This window comes from Cucurbita pepo, chromosome 8 (genome assembly GCF_057944985.1).
Source record: "Cucurbita pepo subsp. pepo isolate OVF chromosome 8, ASM5794498v1, whole genome shotgun sequence".
Lineage (NCBI taxonomy): Eukaryota > Viridiplantae > Streptophyta > Magnoliopsida > Cucurbitales > Cucurbitaceae > Cucurbita > Cucurbita pepo.
Window position 1 is genome coordinate 3,348,246 of NC_141805.1, and position 25,317 is coordinate 3,373,562.

The 25,317-nt window shown below is 36.6% G+C and overlaps 4 protein-coding genes across 5 annotated transcripts; 2 read left to right on the plus strand and 2 right to left on the minus strand.

The window, feature by feature from the left end:
• Nucleotides 1-273: 273 nt before the first annotated feature.
• LOC111799845 (heavy metal-associated isoprenylated plant protein 39) lies at nucleotides 274-1,310 on the minus strand. Its single transcript, XM_023683325.2, has 3 exons — nucleotides 1,149-1,310; nucleotides 992-1,067; nucleotides 274-887 (listed from the first exon to the last, which is right to left on the minus strand). Exons 1-3 carry the CDS (start codon nucleotides 1,152-1,154, stop codon nucleotides 493-495), a joined length of 477 nt encoding a protein of 158 aa, XP_023539093.1. The 5' UTR covers nucleotides 1,155-1,310; the 3' UTR covers nucleotides 274-492.
• A 3,196-nt stretch (nucleotides 1,311-4,506) lies between these two features.
• LOC111800070 (uncharacterized protein At1g01500-like) lies at nucleotides 4,507-8,653 on the plus strand. Its single transcript, XM_087126219.1, has 3 exons — nucleotides 4,507-4,587; nucleotides 4,848-5,563; nucleotides 7,468-8,653. Exons 2-3 carry the CDS (start codon nucleotides 4,862-4,864, stop codon nucleotides 7,696-7,698), a joined length of 933 nt encoding a protein of 310 aa, XP_086982345.1. The 5' UTR covers nucleotides 4,507-4,587; nucleotides 4,848-4,861; the 3' UTR covers nucleotides 7,699-8,653.
• A 2,011-nt stretch (nucleotides 8,654-10,664) lies between these two features.
• On the plus strand, nucleotides 10,665-15,207 carry LOC111800069 (C-terminal binding protein AN). Its single transcript, XM_023683651.2, has 7 exons — nucleotides 10,665-11,501; nucleotides 12,049-12,217; nucleotides 12,309-12,439; nucleotides 12,649-13,449; nucleotides 13,531-13,578; nucleotides 14,082-14,195; nucleotides 14,828-15,207. Exons 1-7 carry the CDS (start codon nucleotides 10,914-10,916, stop codon nucleotides 14,897-14,899), a joined length of 1,923 nt encoding a protein of 640 aa, XP_023539419.2. The 5' UTR covers nucleotides 10,665-10,913; the 3' UTR covers nucleotides 14,900-15,207.
• Nucleotides 15,208-17,127: 1,920 nt separating this feature from the next.
• LOC111799853 (uncharacterized) lies at nucleotides 17,128-23,801 on the minus strand. 2 transcript variants are annotated; one of them, XM_087126321.1, is made up of 10 exons: nucleotides 22,905-23,801; nucleotides 22,674-22,772; nucleotides 22,288-22,490; nucleotides 21,713-21,909; nucleotides 21,399-21,507; nucleotides 20,981-21,291; nucleotides 20,358-20,765; nucleotides 19,786-19,864; nucleotides 18,101-19,678; nucleotides 17,128-17,434 (listed from the first exon to the last, which is right to left on the minus strand). In XM_087126321.1, exons 1-10 carry the CDS (start codon nucleotides 22,970-22,972, stop codon nucleotides 17,280-17,282), a joined length of 3,207 nt encoding a protein of 1,068 aa, XP_086982447.1. In that variant the 5' UTR covers nucleotides 22,973-23,801; the 3' UTR covers nucleotides 17,128-17,279. The 2 variants fall into 2 exon arrangements, with proteins under 2 accessions (XP_086982447.1, XP_086982446.1); XM_087126320.1 differs by having other exon boundaries at nucleotides 19,786-19,867.
• Between the last annotated feature and the right edge of the window lie 1,516 nt (nucleotides 23,802-25,317).

A 25,317-nucleotide genomic window follows, 5' to 3' on the forward strand; every position in this document is an offset into this window, starting at 1 on the left:
GATTTCACGTAAAAGGTAGAGATTTGAATCTCTATTCCAGTCCTGCTACCCATTTCATAAGAAGTTTTCGCTATCTATTGCATAAGATTATAAACAATATAGATACAAATTTTCCATCTCCACCATCTATTTTCTAAGATCTCACGTAAAAGTTAAAAAGATTCGAATCATCTAATCCATACACAACAATCAATTAATGGCTATCACCGACCATGAATTCCTCTAATGGCCAAGAATTTCCCTCTGTTCTCCCTTTCAACGACACCCACATAATCCAATCAAAATTTAATCAGTGCCTTTCCATTTTTCAACGCAAATTAACACAAAACAGATAATCAATCACTTAAACGAAGAACACATCAAGAACAGAAAAGGAGGGGAAAAAAAACTGATCCAATACCTAATATACATCTGTTCTTCCTTTTATACACTTACTTAAAGCGGTAGCCGCCATTTTTACAGTCCCCCAAGCTTGGACATGGTCTGGTTTCATTAGCAGATGGCGCAGGCGTTCGGATTCTCCTCTATGCTCTGCGCGTAATAATGAGTTGTAAGATAAGGATTGTAAGCTCTGTAAGCTCTCACCAGTTCCAAAACGGCGTCGTTTGGATTCGGATTCTTCTTTTCTTCTCCTTCTTTCTTCTCTTCTTCCTTCTTCGCTTCTCCTTTCTTCTCTTCTTCCTTCTTCCCCTCTTCCTTCTTTCCTTCTTCTTCCTTCTTTCCTTCTTCCTTTTTCGGCTCGTCCTTCTTCGGCTCCACCGCCGGTCCGACGGAGATTATGTCCGCCGGCCAAAACTTCCTCAGTTTGCTCACGATCGTCACCGGATCCACGGCTCCGATCACTGTAAGCTTCTTTTCTTTCATATCCATCGCAATAGAATCGATTCCTGTTCGATAATTTAAAAAACGCTAGATGAATATACCGATTCAAAAACAGAGCAGATTCGAAGTTAGAACACGAAATTTTTGGAGATTCGGCTTGGCGTCTAACCTGAGAGTGTGGAGACCAATTTCAAGGCCTTTTTCTTGGCTTTATCGTCCGGTAAATCCAGTTTTAGAACGACCTTCTGCAAGATAGAAACAGAGCAAATGTTAAGAGGAAAGAACAGAGAGCGGAAGAACAGCAAATTAGGAACTCCGAAACAAACCTTCATTGAGAGAATTTGAGTTTTCCTTTAAGGTTTTTGAGAAGAAATGGCGGAAGTTGCAGAGGGAGGGAGGAAGAAGAAGAGGAGGAGGAGAGAGAATAGAGTGCAAATTTTGTGAAGGAATTGCCTAATGAGGTACGGCTATATAGTCCATCCATTCGGTTTTCAGTGGCACAGCATTGAACATGCCCAGTAGCTTTAAAAATAAACCTACTACCACCGCTCGCGCGTCATCACCACGCGCCGCTATCAAATCCTCGTCGTTGTATCCTCTTAATAATGGTTGGATGTAGATTCGAAAAATTGTATACTCCTTAAACCATTATTGGATACGAGCTTGAGTTTTGTCGTTTTTTATTTCATACCTATGTTCAGCTAGGAGTTCTTATCTGGCTCGAGAATCCAACTAACACAAACTACCTAAAAATTATAAAGGTTCCATCGGACAGTTTGCTCGTTGACATTTTTTTGTCCGGTCAACTCAATCAACAAAAAAAAAAAAAAAAAAAAAAAAAAAAAAAATTACAATCCAACTACTTTTAAGATTATTATAAAAATTAATAAATTTAACGTTTATATCTAATGTTAGTGATGCTTTGTGACATGTGAATGTTTAATAATTTTTATTTTATTTAATAAGATTTTAGTTATATAAATAAGATTTTTTAAAATAGTTTTAAGGAAAGATAAACCGGACAACCAAAAAATAATAATAGATAGCTATCATTCATAAAATTTCAGAATGTACAAAAGACTTAAAACCTGACTAACTCGAGCTACCGAACTCAAATCATAAATGTTGGGTTGGATTAGGTCACATGACATTTTCTTGGTCGGGTTAACCTAACCTATATCCAATTCTATCTTTTATATTAATATGGAAATTAAATTTTTTTTATATATATTTATTTGTAATTTGTGAATATTTAATATTTGAGCTTCTTCAAATTTTATTTATTAATAGATATTTATTGCAGATAAATATTAGAAAAATGGTAATTTTTAAAAATTAATATAATTTCGAAATGAAACTAAAATTTAAAAAGTAAATATTTTATAAGAAAAATACGCAAAATTTTCAAATAATACTATATATTATAATTATATCCCTTAATTACATAACCCACGTGGAAATAGGTAACCGCCGTAACCGGTGGCGCGTGACAACCACGTTTTTTTTATCGCTGACGTGGCTCTAACAGAGCAGTGCGGGCCCCACCCCACTAACACATCGTCAACAAGTACTATCGGACCGTCCAAAAGGCATAAAAAATCAGCTGCAACGGGTTCTACGTTTATTGCCAAATATATACTTGTCATCAGCCACGTGGCAGTATTATGCATGGCGAATCATCTATGGCCACTGGTTTGCCGATGTGTTGTCATGCCAAAAAGGAACTCAAAAGTTGGGATTTGATTTAAAATATTGTTTTATTTCCAAAAATCAATAATTGCAAAATTGCGTACTCAAAATTTTTGTCTATTTTTGCAAATTTTATATTATTTTATTTTTAAGATAATGTTGGCTACCCATATCATTTGCAAAACATACAACCTCAAATTTTAAATTTCAAAAATAAATAAATAAATAAATAAATAAATAAATAAAATAAGGGTGTACGTTGTTGGTATAGATAATGCGACTCATAATTATTTAATTTTTTTTTAATTATCTTATTTTTAGGATCGTTGTAATTCAAATATAATTTTAGTTCGTTTATGTACCCCTCTTTTACTCAAACATTAAAATAATAAATTTAAATACTAAAAAATAAATAAACTAAAATCAAACTTTAATTAAAAATTAAAATTTTAAAAATTATTGACTTTGACGCGGTACATTTACGAGCATCTCTCGATAAAAATATTTATAATTAAAAAAAAAACATTGGGAATTAGGGTTTTTCATTTTAAATAATAATAATTTAAAAAATAATAAATTTTATTGAGAAGTGGTTGGAGGTTAAGTAATTATAATAGTGTATGATCCTAAGGGAAGGCCAAGGGCTATGTAATGCATACGTCATTAAACCAAACTTTGTAATGGATGACACTCATATTCATTTTTTAATATAAAAATTGATGAGTATTTTTATTAATTTTTAAAATTAAAATTATATTCTAAATGACATTAATTTAATAAAATAATAAAATAATGACATGATGGTGTACACTAAGTATCAAAAGTATATTTTGATGAGTTAGAATTTTATTCATTAGAAATTGATTTAAAATTTTATAGACCAATCAAAATTTAAATTAAAAATTTAGAGAGGGAATAAAAATAAAATTGAAGCTCCACAAGATCGTACATCTCTGTACGAGAGTGCGTTAGTTGAGAGTATATTGAAAAAGTTAAGCTATTGAGAGAAGAATCTATGATTTGTTTTTCGAGAAATTTTCAAACAACTCTCTCGAGAAAGTGCGTTGGTTGTCGTAGTAGTTTTGAATTTTTCGTATTTGTTAATAATAGCAAGAGAACAAGTCTTGATTTGACAACTCATTAAATGGGTCGGGTGGTGATGACAAGAGTAGCCTTGTCCTCGTCCCCACACTTGAGGCTAACAGTTGTGTTGGATGATGGAAGTCCCACATCGGCTAATTTAGGGAATGATCATGGGTTTATAAGTGAGGAATACTAACTCCATTGTTATGAGGCCTTTTGGGGAAGTCCAAAGCAAAGCCATGAGAGCTTATGCTCAAAGTGGACAATATCATACCATTGTGGAGAGTCGTGTTCGTCTAACATGGTATCAGAGCCATGCCTTTTACCCACTTGATTGATTCATGGGTCGGGTGGTGATGGTTGTAGTAGCCCTGTCTCATCCCCGCACTTAATCCTAACAGCCGAACTCGCTCTCTAACCACGCTTTTCACTCACTCGATTGAGTCATGGGTCGAATTTTGATGGCAGCAGTATCCCTGCCTCGTCCCCACCCTCAAGGCTAATATCTAAACTCACTCTCTTGCCATGCCTTTTACCCACTCGATTGACTCATGGGTCGGGTGGTAATGTAAGGGTAGTAGTAGCCCTGCCTCGTCTCCACACTCAATGCTAACAGCCGAATTCGCTCTCTTGCCACGCTTTTCACTCACTCGATTGAGTCATGGGTCGGGTTGTGATGGCAGCTGTAGCCCTACCTCGTTCCCACCCACAAGGCTAATAGCCGAACTCGCTCTCTTGTTACGTATATCGAGACGACATCTGGCATCACCTGACTTATTTGTATGGAAGGAAGGACGGACGGACGAGAATGAATGAAAGGAACAACACTAACTCAAATTTGGAAACAAAACGGGCCTTGGAAATTGGGCCGGGTTTGGGCCCATCTACAAGTGGCATAGTGCACGTATAAAGCAGAGGGGGGAGTTCTTGCCATTGGAACGACGTGTGTCTCGGAAGTCTGCGCCTGTCTACGAAATATCTGCAAGCAGACAGGTCAGCCTTGAAGCTTCATCACTGTTTCATTATAATAACCTTACAATTCTTGATGATTTCTATCATTTCCTTAATCTCCATGAAAAATTCCTGCCAATTCCCTCAAAACCCCCATTTTCCACGCAGTTTCCCTTTTCAAAACCCTAATTTTCGCCCCCAATTTATTGTTTACGGACTCCTCACCGGTTTTTTCTTCCGATGATTCCCAATATATGACGAAAACTGCTTCCATTGCGTTGTTCTTTCTCATTTTCTTCCAGAATTCGAGGATCTAATGGACTTCCAAGATAAAGATTCGTCCATGGCGGTTTCCAGAACCTCGAATTCGTATATCAATGGCCCTTCCTTAAGCCATTCTGCTTGGTTGGAGGTTCGCCTCTTCTACGTTCGGATTTCTCCCTGTGTGATTGATAGCGTTGCTGATCATCTTAATCTGCGGCACCTTCGTCGCGAAATTGGCGTTTCCCTTGAAATTAATGGTTCTCAAATTCCGGCCTCTGATTCCGTTTCTATCGCCCTCCGTCGTGATCGGCTCAGCAAGGAAACATCGGAGGTTACGTACGTTAGCACGGACAGTATTCGGGTTACCGGCGGTGTGGAGTTCGAGGTGTATGAGAATGAGGATTTGATTCTCTGTGGGTCTTTGGAACGAATGGAGGCCAATTGGGTTAATGGGAGCGTTGGATTGGAGAACAATTCGAAGACAGGTTGGACTATGGATTGTTTTATGGCTGCGTCCATGTGTTCCGGTTCGTCGGCCTTCTTCCGGCCTAAACTTGGGGTTTCTTCGCCGGCAATCGAGGTTTATATCGCCGGTTGTTGCTCCGGTATGCCTGTGATCTTGACGAAGACGATTCTGGTCAGTCCGAGGCGGAAGAACCAGAGGCAGGGTGTCCTGGATGCAATTCCGGAGGATGAAGAAGTTGGGAAGGAGGAGAATGGAACTAATGGATTGATCCAGCACCAAAAAGTGCAGGTAAAATGTTGTTCTTATATTTCCTTACGCAATTCTCGGTATGTGAGGTGAGCTCAGGAATTTTTTATTTAAACGTATAATATAGCTTGTTGATCAAGAGCAACTGAATTCTCCCCTTTAAGACTTTGGATTCGTAAGAATTACAGATGCTATACATAGGCTTGTCGAACAAAGCTAGTGTAGAGATGGCATATTGGCATGTTTACCTCAGGATCCCACACCCTTACATCCTTGGAGACCTCACACACTTTAGGACAACTCGATAGATTGCAAGATTTTAAATTATTAAGCTTTATGCATGGGCTTGCATCCGGGATGATAGTGGTTTTCTTGTCTCTTAAGGATAGGTATTGAATTTCAACATTCCATAGAGCTGGGTGATATTTTGATGTTAGGTTAAATTAATAAGAATACCGCTAAACTTTGTCTCAAAAATATTTATGAACTTTTAAAAATTTGAATAATATCCTTAGACTTTCAAAAGAGCTAAAAAAATGCTCTTATGGTATGGAAACCTTGACTTTTCAAAGTGTTTAAAAAATGCCCTTGAACTTTCAAAATATCATCAATATCCTTAAACTTTTAAGCTTTTTAAAAAAGTTGAAAAATACTCTTACTATGTGTATGGATGAAACTTGTTTATCTATGTTCTATAGATCATCTTCCTCTTCGATTCAATCTATGACTCAACAATTTCTATTTCTCATTTTTTTCTTGCCTCTTAATTTTATTCTTTTGTTCTTTAATCTCTATTTTTTTCCCCATTTCTCTCTCTTTTTTCTCTTATTAAATATCAAAACTCTAAATAGAAAGAAGAGCTCTCTCTCTCATTTTTTAAGATGTTCAAACATAAACCTAAGAAACTTCAATACCCAAATAGCTAATTTCTTTAAAGTTGTCTTGAGTTGAGAAAAAGCCAACTTGAAAACAAATTGTCTATTTGGGTGATGAAATTTATTATATTCATGTTGAGAAATGCGAGAGTCTCTCCTTTTTATTTAGATTTTTCATATTTAAGAAGAGAAAAAAAAAAAAAAAAGAAGAAAAAGAAATGGAGGAAGTTTTAAAAATTGAGGGATGAAAGAAATGGATGAAGAGGGTATTCAAGAAACAAGAGAAAAAAAAAAAAAGATGAAAAATGAGAAATCATTGAGTCTAGGTTAGAGGAGAGAGAGGAAAGAGAGATGATCTATGAGGTATAGATAAATAGTTTCAGTTTACATACTAATGATAAGAATTTTTTTAAAAAGTTAAAAGAGTATTAATAAAAAATTTGAATGTTCAAGGGTATTTTTGAAACATTTTGAAAGAAAGTACAAAATGTTTCCATCGAAAAGTAATGGTGAGAGTATTTTTTTTTATCTTTTTTGAAAGTTTATGGGTGTTATTGAAACTTTTGAAAGTTCATGAATATTTTTTTTAGATAGAGTACAAAGTTCTGGGTACTTTTATTAATTAAGATTTTAAAAGTTGTAGCATGGAACTTTCTTCATTTCATTATGTGCAAGAGATTGAATGGCGATCTCGGAATGTATCATACTCATTACGTTCGAATTAAGCTGTACAAGGCTTATAGAGAACTGTGATAAAAATAAGTGTTTTTCTCTCTTCACTATAGTTTCTGGTTGTGAAATGAGTCAAACCACTTGGTCCTCCTCTACTGCTGAACCCTATTATTGTCATATTATTTCTTTTAGAATCTTGGTTGCATTGATTATTTGATCCCTGTTCTTCGACCGCTTTGTCCCTTGATCAATCATTGAAAACTCAGCAATTTCCAGGAATACGTCAACTTCTAATCAAGTTATAATCCCTTGTGTTTTGTTGAGTTGTTATGGTCTGTGGAACATGGTTTAATTGCTTTTTGCTGTACTGATTATATTCCTTTCTTGGGCTGATTATAGATGTCAGAGTCTGAAGTTGATGGTTATGACTCATATGGTAAAATGGGGCATGGTTTCTACCGTGATGATATGTACACTGGCGAAGATGGGCAGCTCTCATGGTTTAATGCTGGTGTTAGAGTGGGTGTTGGCATTGGTCTTGGAGTGTGCCTTGGAGTGGGAATTGGGGTTGGCTTGCTCATGCGTTCATACCAAACCACAACGAGACATTTTAGACGACGGTTTATGTAATTAGGATATCGTTACTCGGGAATCTGGAAACTGTTATACTAGTGAATATACAATAAAAGGGATGAGATTTTCGGGTTCCCGATGGTTAAGTCTGAACATAACATAAGATAACGCAGGCAAGAAGGCGCTAAGGTTTAGGACTTTGAACAGAATCAAGAAATCAGTGATAGCCTCTCCAGGATGTTGTGCATTAACTTCTTCTCCGGGCTGAATGAAAGCTGTACAATCTCTCCTTTTTGTTCTATTCGCTGTATGAAGCACTTCCTCTCTGGCAGCGGAGACCTTCTTGTTCATTTCCATGGCTGCTTAATATTCTATGTATATGTTTCTTCACATAAAATGCAGGCTTGTTTCGGTGCTTATCCTCGACCACTGTAGCGTTTTTTCGAAGGGCAGCGTTGAACACAACCCTGCTGAAAAAATGGATTTCCTAGAACAGAATAAACTTGTGTGAGGTTTGACTTCGTCTTAAGAGTATCTACTTTTCTGTACTGGTGCTGATGTATATAGAATACTGCCTTTTTTTTTTCTCTTCTCCTTTTACATTGTCATTTTTTCCCTATGTTCTATTTTGTTTTAATTTAGTTTCGGTACTTTCGTTAACACATTGGTTCGGTTTCTAACGTCGATTATCCAGTTAAATAGTATTGAAAAGCTGACATGGTAGTACAGGTGGGGTGATGATGCATCAAAGTCCCCACAGAATCTTGTCAGCTTTCAATTACTATTGAACTCGATAATTTGATCCGGAAACGAAACGAACATTTTTACGAAAGTACAAGAACTAATACGAAACAAAGGAAAAGAGAGGACGAAAATGTATAATGATTAAGTACTAGAGTTAGAGTTTGAGTTGTTCTGTCCAAAATTTATCTCACGTTTCATGTAGCAACTTTGCCTGGATGAGTTCTGTGAATGAGATATGCAATTACAGCCTCTTGAGCTCATTTCATCAGCCATATGATCTGTTCTACTGTTTCTTCAGGTTGGTTACCTCATGCATTAGTTAGCTAGTAATCGGTGTGTCACGATGAGAGTAACGATTCTTGAAAGACGGGATTATAATCTTTTTGTCAAACAGGATTTCGTCTTTCATCAGCCATATGATCTGTTCTACTGTTTCTTCAGGTTGGTTACCTCATGCATTAGTTAGCTAGTAATCGGTGTGTCACGATGAGAGTAACGATTCTTGAAAGACGGGATTATAATCTTTTTGTCAAACAGGATTTCGTCTTTCATCAGCCATATGATCTGTTCTACTGTTTCTTCAGGTTGGTTACCTCATGCATTAGTTAGCTAGTAATCGGTGTGTCACGATGAGAGTAACGATTCTTGAAAGACGGGATTATAATCTTTTTGTCAAACAGGATTTCCTGTACGTAAAAGACGAGTATTGGTTCCAACAGGGAGATGATTTTGTATATGTTTAATTACCTTTTTGGTTATGAAACTTTTTAATGTTGTTCTTTTTGGTCCTCGAACTTTCAAAGCTATCATCCATTTTTGTGTCGATCTCTGATGATAATTTTCTGTTGATGAACTAACAGATGGACGACGATGATGATGTGGCACTTTGTTGAAATGAGTTGGTGCCAAATAAGCTGCCAAATAAGCAACTTAGGTAATGGATGCATGACAGGTTAACCATAGTCCAAGGAAAGTTCTCTAATCCAGCTGTAACGTCTCATCTTCACCCCTCAAATCCCAAACCCAATCCTCTAATCCAACCCTCATTTCATGTATGAGCTTCTCTTATCTCATGACGATTGGACGCAGTGTTGGTAGAACGTCGTCGACTCGTGCTCGAATCCCCGTCCACTCTATTGCGTCTGTTTAGAACCAAAATAGTATCTATATTTGCTCCGTGCTCGGCCTACCGTCGATAAGAAACCAAAGGCCCTCTTGTTCGTTCCTCTTCTCGTCTGTTTGGCTTCCGATATAGAATCTGTGGCGCTAAACTCATATCAACATAGCTACCACATCATTCTGTTTATGTCCTCGAGAGAAAATTAATGACCAAGACAATAATAGACATTTTTGAAAAGCTTAAAAATCGAAATAGTCATTTTAAAAGCTTAAAGATCAAAACAAACATAGTATAAAAGTCCGAGACCAAAATAGGACACGGAATTTGGTAACCCTAAACTCGAAACTAAAAGTTAAAAAAGAGGAATTAACTTAGAAATGGTAATAAAATTGTTAAAAAATTAAAGAAATATTAAATAGTCAAGTTACAATAATATTAATAAATGTGACTGCTTTTAATATTTGAAAATGGTTTTTCAAAATATTCAACGCATTTGAACGTACAAAATCAATCTGATTGAAATCTTCTATTGCATTTAATTGAAACATTCTTTGCAGTTTAAATATAATATATTTAAATAAGCCAATTTACTCAAGTAAAAATTTAATAGTTTTGAATTTAAAAAATAAAATCTATAAAAAAATATTTTTAATTTAAAAAATTCATTCATTTATTTATTATTATTTTTTGTTAATATTATGTTAAAAAATAATAATGAAATTTTAAAAGAAACATTAATATCGCTCAAAAAAATTATTATCGTCAATATATGGTCGGAAATCATCTAGCAGCACTTCAAAAATTATTTTATTTTTTTTTAAGTTTAAATTATTTTTTTATTTATGATTTTAATAAAATTAAATAATTTTTTAATTTTTTTTTAAAGTTTAAAGATATTTCCGAAATAAAATATTAACGATTTTGGTTCGAAGTTAAATTATAATAAATTATAAGAGTATATTTTAATTATTATTAATTTTTTTAATTGAAAAGTAAGTTTTTAAAATTAAATACAAAGTTAGAGAGGTATTTTTATTAAATTGGATTTAAATTAAATTGAAATGATTGGTGGGATGGAAATTACTGTTTAGGAGTCATATGATAGTGGTTGTAATGATTCAAAGGAAGGATATAAATGGAATAAAGTGAAATCACGAGGGTATGCAATAACCTTTGGCGGAGGGCACGGATTTCACTGACCGAACACATTTTTCTTCGCACTAAAAAACGACCCGTCGCCGGGCGGAACGATCAACCACCAACTTCAAACACTTGCTGCAAACGAGTCCGCCGGGAGAGAAATGTCGATTTTCCTTTAAGATTCGACCGGAATTTTGGACTTTGCCTCAAGCTCTGGTGTCAATACGAGCTCCGGCGGGGAGGTAGGATCATTTCTGCAGCTGCGACGATGAGCAGAAATCCCAGATCCTCCGCCGTTATCCCTCACCGGAAGAACCCTAAGTCTCTTCCGTTGGTTGTTACTCTTAACTGCATCGAAGATTGTTCGCTTGAACAGGATTGTCTGGCTGGCGTTGCTGTTGTGGAGCATGTGCCGCTTAGTCGTTTGGCGGACGGGAAAATTGAGTCGGCTACGGCGGTGCTTCTTCACTCGCTTGCGTACCTTCCGAGGGCTGCTCAGCGTCGGCTTCATCCTTACCATCTTATTCTCTGCCTTGGTTCTGCTGACCGCTCTGTCGATTCTGCTTTGGCTTCGGATCTCGGTCTTCGTTTGGTTCATGTCGATACTTCCCGAGCGGAGGAGATTGCCGACTCTGTCATGGCGCTTTTTCTTGGCTTGCTTCGTCGGACTCATCTACTCTCGCGTCATACACTCTCGGCTTCGGGATGGCTCGGTTCTGTCCAGCCTCTTTGCCGTGGAATGAGGCGCTGTCGAGGACTGGTTTTGGGAATAGTTGGTAGATCTTCTTCAGCTAGGGCTTTGGCTACGAGGAGCTTAGCTTTCAAGATTAGCGTGCTTTATTTTGACGTCAATGATGTAAGTTTCCTTGCTCTTTCTTACTCTCTTAGGCCAACATTTAAGTCTTCTTTTACTTACCAAGAGCATATGTTTCCAAATGACGTGATTCCATAGCTAGATACCACCAGTAGCTTTGTTGGATCTTGGAGGGTTACATTAGTTGGGATTTGAATGACAATTTCAAGATTGTAATCAGCTTATTCGTTCTTGCACCATGATTTATATGAAGCCTAGAAACTGAAATCATGAACTCTATTGGATATTCGTTTTGATATAGCAAAATTCTGATTCCCCTGCCTCCTTGTGCGCTAGACTTTGGGCTAAATAAAGTTTTACGAGGACTTATCATTTGTTCTTAGTTCATTTTTTCTGGTTTTTATATTTCCAAGTTTTTCCATCTTGGGTAGTTTCATGAATGTGTTTAGCAGGGCTCATGCTACCTGATAATGGGTAAATTCAAATTTCATCTACTTGTTTGCATTCACTTTGACTCGTAATGCTTGTTCTTCTTTTCGACTATGAGCATTGTTTTTAAATGTTTTTGCTCCGAACTCTGTTTATACAGGGAAAGGGAAAAGTGAGCAAGTCGACAGTAACGTTTCCATCTGCTGCTCGAAGAATGGATACTCTTAATGATTTGCTTGCTGCAAGTGATCTCGTTTCACTTCATTGTGCCCTAACAAATGACACGGTTCAGATTATCAGTGCTGAATGTCTGCAGCATATAAAGCCTGGTATTTAATAATCTGAATGAATTTGAATTCCTTATTGAAAGTTCCTTTTTTATTCTGTTTTATGTTAAGGGGAGATTATCTTGTTTTACAGGGGCGTTTCTTGTTAACACTGGTAGCAGCCAACTATTAGATGATTGTGCTGTGAAGCAACTTTTGATCGATGGAACCTTGGCTGGCTGTGCCCTGGATGGTGCTGAAGGGCCACAGTGGATGGAAGCATGGGTATGTTACTCTTTCCACAGTTATATCAATTGAAATGCTTGGTGCTTTAGTGTTTTGAATATTGTAATATTGTAATTCATTCTTAGTAGCACACTTTACCTGTCCATGGTTTCAAAATGAGTAGAAATTCTAAGAAACAGATGAAGTATATACTTCTAGTTAAAAAGTTCAGTGAGTAACCAATAAATTACAACATAATTGTGCTGCAGGTGAAGGAAATGCCAAATGTTTTGATTCTTCCGCACAGTGCAGATTATAGTGAAGAGGTATGGATGGAGATCAGGGAGAAATGTGTCTCCATATTACAAACATTCTTTGTTGATGGGGTAGTTCCTGAGAATGCCATCTCTGATGAGGATGAAGATGAAAGTGAAGTTACTGAAGTAAAAGAACAGTCTGATGGTCGAGGCAAAGAAGTCAGCATTCAGCTTGCTGCTGTTGAGCGGTTGACTGATGATAACCACTTAACTCCAATGAACTCCCAGAAGAAAGGGTTGAATCTCTCAACTGGGTCATCCAGTCAGCCCCAGAATTCCACTTTGTCACAAACTACCGTCACCAGATCTGATGGAAGACGCAGTAGGTCTGGTAAGAAAGCCAAAAAAAGGCATACACGTCAAAAATCTCAACAGAAGTTAGACGATAATCTCATGTTAGAAAAGGAAAGTACCTCTCATCGAGAAGATGATACTGCTATGAGTGGCACAGATCAAGTTTTAAGTTCAAGTTCTCGATTTCCTTCCCCTGATGAATCAAGAAACAGGAAAGTTCCTTTGGAGACTATGCAAGAATCTACCTCAGATCCATCATATAAATCTAGCAAGAAATTAGTTAGAAAGTCTATTGATCAGCTGAAAGATGGCTATGTTATAGCCATATATGCTAGAGATCATCCTGCACTCCATGTATCCCGGCAACGAGTTAAAGGTGGTGGTTGGTTTCTTGATACCATGACAGATGTGACAAAAAGAGACCCTGCTGCCCAGTTTCTGGTTGTTTTCAGAAATAAGGTTTGTTAACGAACATTTTTTTAAGACTATAGTTGCTACTACTGGATAGCTGATATCATAAAATGATGCTCTATTTTTCAGGATACAATTGGTCTTCGATCTCTATCTGCTGGCGGGAAGTTATTGCAGGTAAAGATTACAAGCTTGCTGTACCATATTTTATACAATTGGTCTTCAAACTCTGTGTGTCGTGCATACCCACCCTCACCTCATGAACACACATTTTATGGAGATGTTGATGATATTCTCATTAGAATGGAACATTTTGGCATAATAACGTTGAGCTGAGTTACTTACTCGCGTTGAAAATTTTGTTTTTTGGTCTAAATATTTAAGTCTGTTGTGAAGGTTATAAATCTTGAAGTATCTGTATTATTCCTCTTTCATTATGGATGCCTGGATCTCTTTCTTTTAACCTTTATTGGCTCAAGTGGCCCTATTTTAATTGCAACCTTTCTCTTCACCTCAATGAAGCATTTATCATATATATATATATATATATATATATATATATATATATATATATATATATATATTTTAACTATTTGAGCAAGACCCATCTGGCTGTGGTCAAATTGTTTTAATTTACTATCTCTAGATCTCAAGGTTCAGTTTGATCTTTCATTTTTCAGATAAATCGTAGAACAGAGTTCGTATTTGCTAGCCACAGTTTTGATGTTTGGGAGAGTTGGACACTAGAAGGCTCTCTGGAAGAATGTAGGCTGGCCAATTGTAGAAACCCCCTGGTAAGTTCTTTTCGTAGTACTTTCTTGAATCTTGATTGCGTACTGTTGTCTCTAATTCATGACTGTAATTTTATGGAAGTTATTTTGTGTTCTTCTCTTCTCTATCTCCTCCCAACAAAAAGAAAAAAGAGTCCTCCGGAGGGGAGTATAGTTTTCTATAGACCTTATTTGGTATACTTGTGGGTGTGGCTTTAGTTCCTGATTTGTCTTTTTAGTTCGACACGGTCATCTGTATTTTGTATTTGTCGAATAGAAGAGTCCCATCTTGCCATGCATGACATCAGTGAACTTAGTTATATAAAATGGTATACCTGTTTTCTCAACTTTTGGTATATAAAATGGTTCAGCTTGTTGATCATAAGACTATGAGAAAGTTGGCTTCACTTTTAAAACAGGAAAACTGTTTTTAGCTAATCAAAAGCACTTAGAAGTACATATTCTCGCATTTATTGCTACTGCACTGTTCATTCTAGTTCCCCTGGATACTGAAGGCGTCCTTGGGGTGATCTCGCGCTCAATATGAGCTTTCTAGTGTTCCTTTTGCAGTATGTCATGCATAAACATTCCTTTCATGGATGAATCCCTTTCTTCCACTCATCTCTATAGTATTGGCTATTTAACGAAAATTGTAGGCACTTTTGGACGTGCGCATTGAAGTCCTCGCAACCGTAGGTGACGATGGAGTTACCCGTTGGCTAGATTAGACGAAGTCTTCAAATTTTCCACCCCATTTGTCGACTAATTCAAGGTTTGCTTAACTTTGAAAGGTTTAAAAGTTGTAGAGCATTTTTTTCTTCCCTTGTTTTTGGTTAGCTTATTATTCCTCTTTCGGTTGTTTGCCTTCTTTACTATATAGGCTTTGAAGTTGTAGGCTATTATTTATTCAACCTGTGGATGAATGAGTGTGCTTTGTAATCTATTTTAGGGCTTTGCTGAGAGTTTTTTTAAGATTGAACGCACTTTCTTTCTCCTCAGTGTAAAACGTAATCCAATGTATTGCTCAATTAGTTCATGATTTAGTTCCATAAATGCTCGTAAATCCTGAAATCTGGTAGAAATTTTAGAGCTCTAAGGCTTTACCCTTTTAGAAGCATTTGTAGAAATCAAGTAAAAAAAGATTTACAAATATAATTTTCATAAATTTTATGAGAAGAGGGCGTTGGATGATGAAAGTCCTACATCGGCTAATTTAGGGAATGATCATACATAAATAAAGAATACTCTCCATTGGTACGAGGCATTTTAGGGGAAGTCCAAAGCAAAGCCATGAGAGCTTAGGCTCAAAGTGGACAATATCATACCATTGTGGAGGGTCGTGTTCGTCTAATAGGGGCACTAGAGGCATGTTTAATCTTTATATCATTCATCAAGTTTATCATATACTAAAATAAATTACATTATTGATACATTTATGTTTTTTTTTTTTTTTTTTTTTTAACAAAATATTTTCTTTGCAGCAAGCCTGTGATTATTTAAGTCATGCCTACCATTACCTCCTATAGAAAAACTAGAATATATTCTTCATGTTTGTAAATTAAATGATACCAATAGTGTTTTAAAATAAAATAGAAAATTCAGTAAAAAATGTAACAGAAAAGTATCAAAATCTGTCTTGAACTTTTATGACATTAACAAACTTTTATGATATTAACAATTTAATTTATGTATGTTCAATTTTATAACAATTTAATCAGCATGCAATAATTTATTTGTTATAATTGAATTTATTTTTATTGTAAAGATTTGATAGGTTAAGATATTTAATAAATTTAATATATTTATTTCCTATAGTCTTAAAAAATTAACAAATCGACATTTCAAGACTAAATTATTATTTTCATGAAAGTTTAGAAACCAACAATATTTTTTTAGTTTAAAGTAAATTTGAAATCAGTTTTAGGTTTATTTTTATTTTGATGAAATATTAAATTATTGACATTTTAAAGATGTCTTATTCACTCATTTATGTTCGAATTGACAATTGAATTATTGTTATGGTATAATTATGAATATTCTATTTCCTATAAGTTGGCTGCATTATGACTAACATATTACGCGAGATATTTATCATTAATCAAACTTATATTACGCGAGATATTTATCATTAATCAAACAAAAATGCAAATGCAAATAATGGGTCTACAAAAATAAATTTAAATAGCAAATAAATAAATATTTTAAACTTCAATAAAAACATGAGAAACAAAAAGGAAAAGGAAGTTAAACCCCATTTTGGAAAGACATTAGACATCAAACAAAGTGAAATTTAAATTTGTCTCAAAAATACCATACCATAATCTAAATCCAAATGGTAAAATCCCACTAATTAGGGCTTGGGAAAGGAAAATGTATCACATGCTTTAAAATACAAACTCAAGTTCCATATATTCGTCCTCCAATCGCAATTATAACGCTGCACAAGACCTATGTTCTAAACTACAAACTCAAGTTCCACGAATCGCAATTATAAACGCAGCACAAGACCTATTTTGCAAAATAAGATGTCATGTTCTAAAACTCTTCAATAGAGGGGCACCCAATGAAATAATGCATTTTTTCCACGTGGATTTCGCTGTCATCTAAGATCTAATGTTCATCGCTTTTAACGCATCTTGTCCTCCTGATAAAGACATATGGCAGGCAATGATCGACGATTTCGACACTTGTTGAAAACACGACGAAGAAATGAAACTAATCCTATATGAACCCAATTTTGGCAAAGATGCATTTCGCTTTGAGAAAACTGAACAATTTTCACTCGTAAGAGGGTATTATCCCTACAGCAGACAATTCTGTTCATTTCTTAAAAATGCCTCCCAAAAAAATGAAACACAGCACTTTCCTTCACCTACTGATTTCATTTTGTCTGTCGGGTTACTTAGGAACTACGTTTCGAGTTAGAAACCACACGAGTTAGAAACCACACGGGAAATAAGCTAAAGACAAACCAACAAAAACAAGCATAAGAAGGATTCATTACTTACATTTCTCACTCAATCCTACTAAGAGGAGCAAATTGTGTCCATTCTCTATCCAAGGAATTGAGGATTTGGGCAAGTATGCTCGAAGTACAGTGTTACAATATTACCTGTACCCATAACCCATGTTCAACTCGTGACCATACATCCCCTGACCATGGCCACCACTGGCAGAAAGCGGATGAATTTGCTTCGAGGTCGAGTTCGATCTGTGTCCCATTTGGATGAGCCTCTGAATTGCGTCTGGTTGGTTACCAGGAGCTGAAATGTAAACGAGAAATCAGAATAAAAGAGAGCCACCCTCTAAATAGGAGATCAATGAGCTACACATATTCAACTGCATTGCATTTTATCTATATAGCTCGTTAAAGCACCCAATCAACTTTAAAGCTTAAATGGATGAATTATTGTAAATTTAACAACATCACTACTTAAATGCTTTCCCCCACTCGTGGATTTCAAGATTTAAAGAAGGTCTAACAAGTGAGAAACAATATTGATTGGGGAGGAGATAACACAAAATCTCGACACCATGTTAAATCACCAATCAACCCAAAAGCTTAATGGATTAAGGCAAATTAAATTATACGAGTATTTTAATTATAGTCACAGCAAAACAAGCACTCCGCAGCAGGCATCATGCAGAGAGAGTGATTTTAAGTGTAAATGTAGCCAAGTTGGGGAAATGTAAAGAATGTCTTGAGCACAATCAGATCAAATGAATCGAGAACCATATAATTTTCCTTATGGACAAAAGATAGTATAATCAGCTGCAGACTTTAATAGAGGCATGTCGATTGGGGAAAAATATGAACACATAATGGCCAGATAAACAGGATATGGAAACTAATTTATCAGTCAAATATATATATTAATAACAAATATAAAATAGTACTTAAAGTTCAAGCAAAATAACATGAGTGTTACCTGGCGAGGGAATTCTGGGACCACCAGTATTAGGCACACGCTGACCGGTATGAAAACCTTGGATTGAATTTTGTTCCTGCATTAATCCAGGAACCTGATTGTTGGGTTGGAGAGTTGCTGCACTACCTCTGATGGAGTGAGGATGTAGAGGAACGCTTCTGTTTGTCATAGGCAGAGGTGCACCTCTAGATAACGCTTGAAGAAGATGCTGTGGGGGAAGATTGCCTGAAGTTTGCATCTGCTGTATCATCGGGTGATGAATCAAATGATCAAATCCAGATAATCCGGAGGTAGGAGGACGAAGCATATTTGATACAAATTGATGATTAGATGGTGAGCCGTGATGAACCATTCCTTCTGGCAACGCTATATTATCTCCCTGAGAATTCATGTTAGGAGGATGAGATTCAAATTGATGAAACTTGACATTGTTCGTTTGTTGGGGATGAAGCTGGGAGAAGTTGGAATGAACCGGAGCTTTCCGTTGTGGCATTTCAGTCTCCCTCCGATCGTAGAGGCTGGCTGAAAAAGGCAGCCCTTCCAGACCTCCCATGCTAGGCCTTTCATCTTTGAAGGCAGAGTTAAAGATTGCAGCATTACTGTCTAGTGAGTTGTGTGAGAACAGAGGTTGAGGTCTAGCAGAATTCCCAATAGACATGAGATTCTGAAGATTCATAGAATCACTTATGATTAAACTGTCCTCTTGAGGAAAGGGCATTTCAGCTGGTCCATCATAGCCGCCCATCTTATGTCCTAACTTAGCATGGGGATGAGAAGAATCCATTCCAGGCGGAGGGCCATTCAGATTTAACCACTGTCCACGAACTATATCTGGTTGGTTTTGCTGTCTTAGAACACCATGATCGTGATTAATCATACTGGGCCGAATTTCATTGTTGGACAACAGACCATCATCTGTGATCGGATCGCGTGGTTCTGGAACATCACTTTTGACAGATCCTGATGAACCCCCCCTTTGTGCAGAAACAGGAGCTCCAACTGACTGAAGCTCCTTCATAAAAGCAGACCCAAAAAGTGTTTCAAGAGTTAATGTCTTCCCTGGATTTGAAACGTTGTGCGTACTTTCCTCCTTTTTATTGTGAATTGCAGAGCCTACACTCACACCATCATCACCATATCCTGCAATCACTGGACTCGAACCCTTCTGTAACAATGAGAGAAGGTGCAATGATGCAAGATCATCATTCTTAACAGTTGGATGTTTCACATCAGCATCAGAATGACTCCATCTTTGATCAGACGGTTGCAAAGCTGAGTCATTTTCTTTAACTTTTGACAGCAGTGACTGTTCAACGGCCTCACAGGTAAGAATCGCAGAAACAGCCTCCGGCTTACTCTTATCATAAAATGGCTCAGTCTTTGCAACATTGGAAGATGTTGCACTTGATGTGATATAACTTTCTGCAGATTCATAACCCTGAAAGGCAACTGTGGGCAGAGATTGCTCCGAATGCTTCACATCAGATACAAAATCATATCCACCCTTTTCTCCAGCTCCAATCATAGTAAGCAAGTCAATTGACCTTTTAGGTGAAAGGTCATCCCCCTGTTTCCTATCTGCAAGGTGAAAAAAAATGAGCTATGAGCATTAAAACTCGAAGCCAATCAGGTAATAAACCACTGATATAAGGAATCGTTTGAATACAGAATTTTTACCAACATACCGTTGTCCATGAACCAATGAGCAAATCTAGAAGATTGAGCATTTTGAGGGCTACATGCATCATCCTTCTCACTGTCCTGCTGCTGCATAAGACCCCCGCAAAGCATACATCAGCGATAGAAGTATCCAAACTAGAATTGCTTTTGTTACTTCTGTTCTTAAATGAAAATCTAACGAGGAGAAAAGGAGGTACTTATTTTTATTCGAGCAGAAATAACTACATACAAATTGAAGGAAAAGAAATGTAACAAAAGAATTATAGTTCCAAATTATGAAACAATTCCATCCCTTACTCAACAGGGACATAATGATTCGTCAATAAAATGATTTCCTATGATAAGATTGAAATTGCAAAAAGATATCCACATGCTGGGGTTGATTTTCATAACTTCTATGCATTTAGGCCTGTTTTTCTTAACTTAGAAAATTTTAGAAAGCTAATCTGGGTAAAATGCATGGGATAATATACCAGCTGGCTTCTAGTAATAATACCACATATAGGAAGTTGATTTTGATTCAAAACCAGAAAATTGATACCATGGCTGAAAAAGATTTTTCTACATTCAGGAGTACCTCAATAAAATTAGTAGCACCGCCATCTAACTTCATGGTACTGCCAAAAAGTTTTTCTAAGATTGAAGATGAATGGCCTTGACTTGCTTCACCAACAGCTGTATTCACTGGCACCATTTCAGTCTTACAATTAACAACTGCACTGTTTTCAATAGCTTCAAAAACTTCCAAAGAATTTTCACGAGATTGAACGTCTGTTCCAGTTGTTTGATTAGACATGCCTACAGCCGAAAGCAGATGAATAATATTTTCACCAGTGTTGTTAGTAGAAGCATTGGTGCTTGTTTTTCCATAATGTTCAGGGCGACCCATTTGCTCTAACGAACTTTTTCCCTCTAAATCTTCAGAGAACCCATTATGCAATTGCTTGTCCTTGGTTTGCAGAGACATGTCGACGTCATCCTTACCCTACACAAGTGACAAACATATATGCAGTTAATAAGGAGAAAGAGTGTTATCTAGTGCCAGAAGAATAACTCTTTATTATAACAATATGACACTTGCTGACGACAAAAACACACTGCCCAGGCACATATCCACCCCATTGACAACTTTTAAATGGGAAACAACCTTATACTCCAAGCTATTAAAACCAAAAAAATATGATGAAAACGAATAATCACCTCCAGCAAACGAGGATTAACTGAAGACCTTGTTCCAAAGTTTTTCTCCAACACAGTGCTCGTGAATCCAGGAGGCACGAGTGGCCTAGATACAGTTGTCTGAGATGGAAAAAAAGTTTCTCGATCATTTTTTGAAGATTGTAAGGAGATAGGTTCATCGAAACCACTGCTTGTATTCAGTAGTTTCTTATCATCTTTAGCCTCGTCCAACTGCATTAGGATGTCAAATCCATCTCTCTGCTTCACAGGATTTGACTTGTGACCTTCTTGAAATGCCCTATGTTGTTCTTTCCTCATCGACTCAAATGAAGCTGCAATTAAGTTTGTCAGCTAAAAGTATTGTTGGAATAAGTATTTGAACAAGATCTGTAGATGTTCAAGTTAGTACATCAAGCATCATGGAGAAAAGAGCGATTACCTCTTCTCTTTTTTTCCTCTTCAACTCTATCCTCACTTGTCAACTCAGAAGAACCAAAAGTTTCATGATTGTACGAATCATGAGTATTCCCTCGTTGATGGGCTACAGCCTGATTAATGAAAAAACAACATCCATAAGGAAAGGTTACTCAAAATAATTTCAAATTCTTGTTGGTAATTCACTTACCCATTCAACAAAATGATTCTGTTTATGTTTAAAGACATATGGTTGAATGTATAACCATAATCCAAGGATGGAAATTTAATTTTAAATTTTGTTTGCAAAGTAGAAAGATTGGAAAATATAATGAAAACCTTATAAGGTCGAGGTGGATGATATGGCTCATTGCTTCTATTTAGCTGGTACTGATCATGTGCTCGAACTTTTGGTGCCGAAAATGCTGTTGCATATCCAGGTGGTCTTGGAAAAGAACCACTACCAAGAAGTCCATCATGTTCAGGACCCTGCGAAGGCCTCCTAGAATGATCACTTAATCGCCACCCAGAATCCACTGTTGAAATGAATATTCCAAATGTCAATATTGTAGTAATTTCACATCATAAATCCTGAATTGACTGGTTTTAACAACATCTACAACTATTTAAGGATATCAAACCAATACAAATAACGTGTTCTCAAGGTGCTCTGCTTTAAAATAGAGAAATTCTGCCAGAGCTCCATTAGTCAACCGCGTTTGAGTAGGCAGAAATATCATTATTAATATACATGTAAATGAAATTATTTCCAAGACAGCAGTATTTTTAAAGTTAAATCAACTACAGCAGGGACCCAACAATTAACAAAGCCGGATACGACATGATATTCAGATTAGTTTGTATAGGACAATGAAGTTATCGAAACTTAAAAATAGATTAAGAAGGGACCTCACCTGAATCCCGGTCAGATTGTGAATCGCTATCCTTATCACTCCGTCCAGAAGAATTAATGTCCTTCTTTCCATGTATTCGACGAGCATAATTAGTCGTTTCTGCCCTATTGGGTGGTGATGAACCATACTCATTGCGCCTAAAGCTATTCAAAGACAACCCTCCAGAAACTCTTTGCCTATCATAGGAAGCTTCTTCTAATTCACTACACAAGGGGGGGCATATGCTCAGAAAAACAATCCAACAAGGAAAATAAGAATACTATCACAAGGCTTATCGTCGGTTCTTTACTTTGTAAGATACAGACTTCAGTAGCGTAAACAAAGAATAATTACAACTTATTAGTAGTAAAAAAAAACTAGAACAGATGCACGAAAGACCATCTTACGCGATAACTGATTGGTCAAAACCGCTCGGCAACTTTTTGCAAACATCCAATCCGCTCAGGGACAAGAGGAAATCTCTCGTGTAAGAAAACTTAGGTTTCCTAAACAGGATCAAGAAAATCTAGTCAATACTAGCCAGAATTAACAGTAGATAGCAAATAATAGAGGAGAAGAAAGAAACAAGAAAATAAACCACAGATATCGGTTTGGAACTGCAAATTATATGTAATTACTTTCGCAAATCATGCTTCACTGTAGCAGTCTGATCGTGTGGCTTCAAATCCTCCTTCTTGAGGCTCATTCTGCTTGCTTACTCGGGACAAGATTAATCAGTGCAATGGATCGATATGCAAAAAGTCTTCAACAGCACCAGAACCAATTTACTGAACAACAACGCCGCCCAAGATTGCCGCCCAAGATTACCGCAAAGCTAATTCGAAATTTATTGGATACTATACCGTCTCATTCTTTAAAGAAAATCAATTAATTCAATGCAGACAACACGCTAAAAACTACTCTCCATCGCCTTGTCTTCAAATTTGTTCGTTCGATCGAAGCTAATTCAAGTCAGAAAGCATTAAAAATGCAGACTCAGAGGCAATCCCATCTATGATCCAGCTGAATGCGCATCAAAATCCCTCAAAAAGTGAACTCCATCCACCCAAGCTCCCTCGCCAAAAATTTATCAATCTCCAAATCCCGTTTACCAGTTCTTTCAATTAAATCTCAACCCCAAAAAACAAGATTACTACGTAGAATCGCGCTTTCAACGAATCATAAATCCAATTCCCACACGATCCTTCCACCACAAACAAAATTACCGTTATAACACGTGATCTTAGATGTCGCACCAGAACAAATTCTAGGGTTTTGTTCAATCCGAGAGCTCCAGATTGAAACTAGGGTTTTGGTACATGAAAAAAAACAAACAAAACGAACCAAAAACAAAACACCTGGATCCAAAACAAAAATTATTCAAAAATAAATCCCCATGGACACGAACTTCTTGCGGATTGGAAGCTTCTAGGGTTTGGATAAATGGATTTCCCGAGTAATCGACGCGAGAGAGAAATTCGAGTGCTGGAATTCTGGTCTCTGTTCATCAACCTAAACCACATACATCAGGAAAGAGGAACAAATTATAAACTAAAAATATATATATTCAACTAGTTACAGCGTTAACACAATCCCACGCGCATGCTTCTCCCTGTCAGCCACGCGCCAACCACCTCATCTATGTTATTGAACGTTACTCTCACGCGCCCTTTGAAGCGTGGTAGTTGAATACAAAATTTACCCCTTGAGTAAAATTAAATTTGGGATTTAAATAAATTTATTTTTAGTGCGCCGTCTCTTTATATTTACCAATTTTTATATTCATATTTATTACCCTAAACAAAAAAGATAAATAATTAATATAAAGAATAGGCGAACTAATCAACTTAACAAATAGAATAAATATTAGGGTCGAGCTTCAAATTATCGTGATCGTGAAATCGAAAGTCATTAGTTTCACATCTCTCGAGAGAGAATTTCATGATTCTAAAAGGGTCTCGAGTTAAGGGAGAATATCGTTACTGATAGATCCCACCCAAATCAAGGGCGAGTGGGATTCAGTATGACTGTTCAAAATAGGAGAGCGACCCTCATTCTCTTGACTGTTCATGATAGCATCAAATCTGCTCAGTGAGAAGTCCTTGTCATTTTGATCCTTGATAACTCGAGCCCCGTCGTACGATCGAGTCACCCGGCTTTACCGTAGTAGGGCCCAATCATACTCAAAATATGAGCTTGATCCTAGCTCAGAAGAAACGTTAGCTATATGCTTAACACATGAAACTCGAACGTTGTGTTAATCAAAATAGCTATCTAGGGGTGTTCATGAGAAAATTTGAACCGTCGCGCTTGTCCAAGGCGTTTTATATGTAGCCGTGTGTTGAATGTCCCGATTATGCTTGTTCACAGCGTGTTGTCTATGACTGCATGCCCGTTCCAAACCTCTTTTACTTGCTTTCATGTTAGATTGACCTTTACTATTATTGTTATGTCAATATGGAGTATATGACCAGTCATCAAAATCATGTCTACGTCTGTCATGGCTAAAATGCCTCAAATGTTACCACCAGATGATATGTTATCAAAGTTGTTAATGTTGTTTATTCACTGTTAGCTTATACACTGATGTCTTTCAAATTGTTTTCAATGCATTTCTTCGCTCATGTTTTTTAAAATATTTATTACAAATAACCTAAGGCTCGATCATACATCGAATTGTTCACAAAGTCAAACTTTTGTACAGTTGACTTGTTCGTCGAGTTAAAACAAGTATCACACAAACACTGTCCCATTGCTACACATATAGGCATAATAAATTTTTTAAAATGTAGTAACCAAAATAATTGTGACCAAAATTATTATTTTAAAATATTTAACAACGTGAATATGAACATTTAATTATGCATAATTTGTGATGTCAAAACACCATTTATAAGGGTGTGTGGAAACCTTCCCATAGCAAACGCGTTTTAAAGTTTCGAGGAGGGGCTCGAAACGGAAAACCCATAGAGGACAATATTTGCTAGCAATGGACCTGGGTCGTTACAAGTGATATTAGAGCCAGACACCAGACAATGTGCCAGCCTTCTC

What these genes read in the sequence shown, in the direction of transcription:
- LOC111799845 (XM_023683325.2), bottom strand. An exon ending in ATTGGTCTCCACACTCTCAG is followed by an intron (nt 888 to 991) that starts GTTAGACGCCAA and finishes ATTATCGAACAG; the next exon opens with GAATCGATTCTATTGCGATG.
- LOC111800070 (XM_087126219.1), top strand. Translation starts at nt 4,862, where the DNA reads ATGGACTTCCAAGATAAAGATTCGTCCATGGCGGTTTCCAGAACCTCG. An exon ending in TCCAGCACCAAAAAGTGCAG is followed by an intron (nt 5,564 to 7,467) that starts GTAAAATGTTGT and finishes GGCTGATTATAG; the next exon opens with ATGTCAGAGTCTGAAGTTGA.
- LOC111800069 (XM_023683651.2), top strand. Translation starts at nt 10,914, where the DNA reads ATGAGCAGAAATCCCAGATCCTCCGCCGTTATCCCTCACCGGAAGAAC. An exon ending in TCTGCAGCATATAAAGCCTG is followed by an intron (nt 12,218 to 12,308) that starts GTATTTAATAAT and finishes CTTGTTTTACAG; the next exon opens with GGGCGTTTCTTGTTAACACT. An exon ending in CACAGTGGATGGAAGCATGG is followed by an intron (nt 12,440 to 12,648) that starts GTATGTTACTCT and finishes ATTGTGCTGCAG; the next exon opens with GTGAAGGAAATGCCAAATGT.
- LOC111799853 (XM_087126320.1), bottom strand. Translation starts at nt 22,972, where the DNA reads ATGAGCCTCAAGAAGGAGGATTTGAAGCCACACGATCAGACTGCTACA. An exon ending in ACAATCTGACCGGGATTCAG is followed by an intron (nt 21,910 to 22,287) that starts GTGAGGTCCCTT and finishes TCATTTCAACAG; the next exon opens with TGGATTCTGGGTGGCGATTA. An exon ending in TCCCAGAATTCCCTCGCCAG is followed by an intron (nt 17,435 to 18,100) that starts GTAACACTCATG and finishes TTTACATTTCAG; the next exon opens with CTCCTGGTAACCAACCAGAC.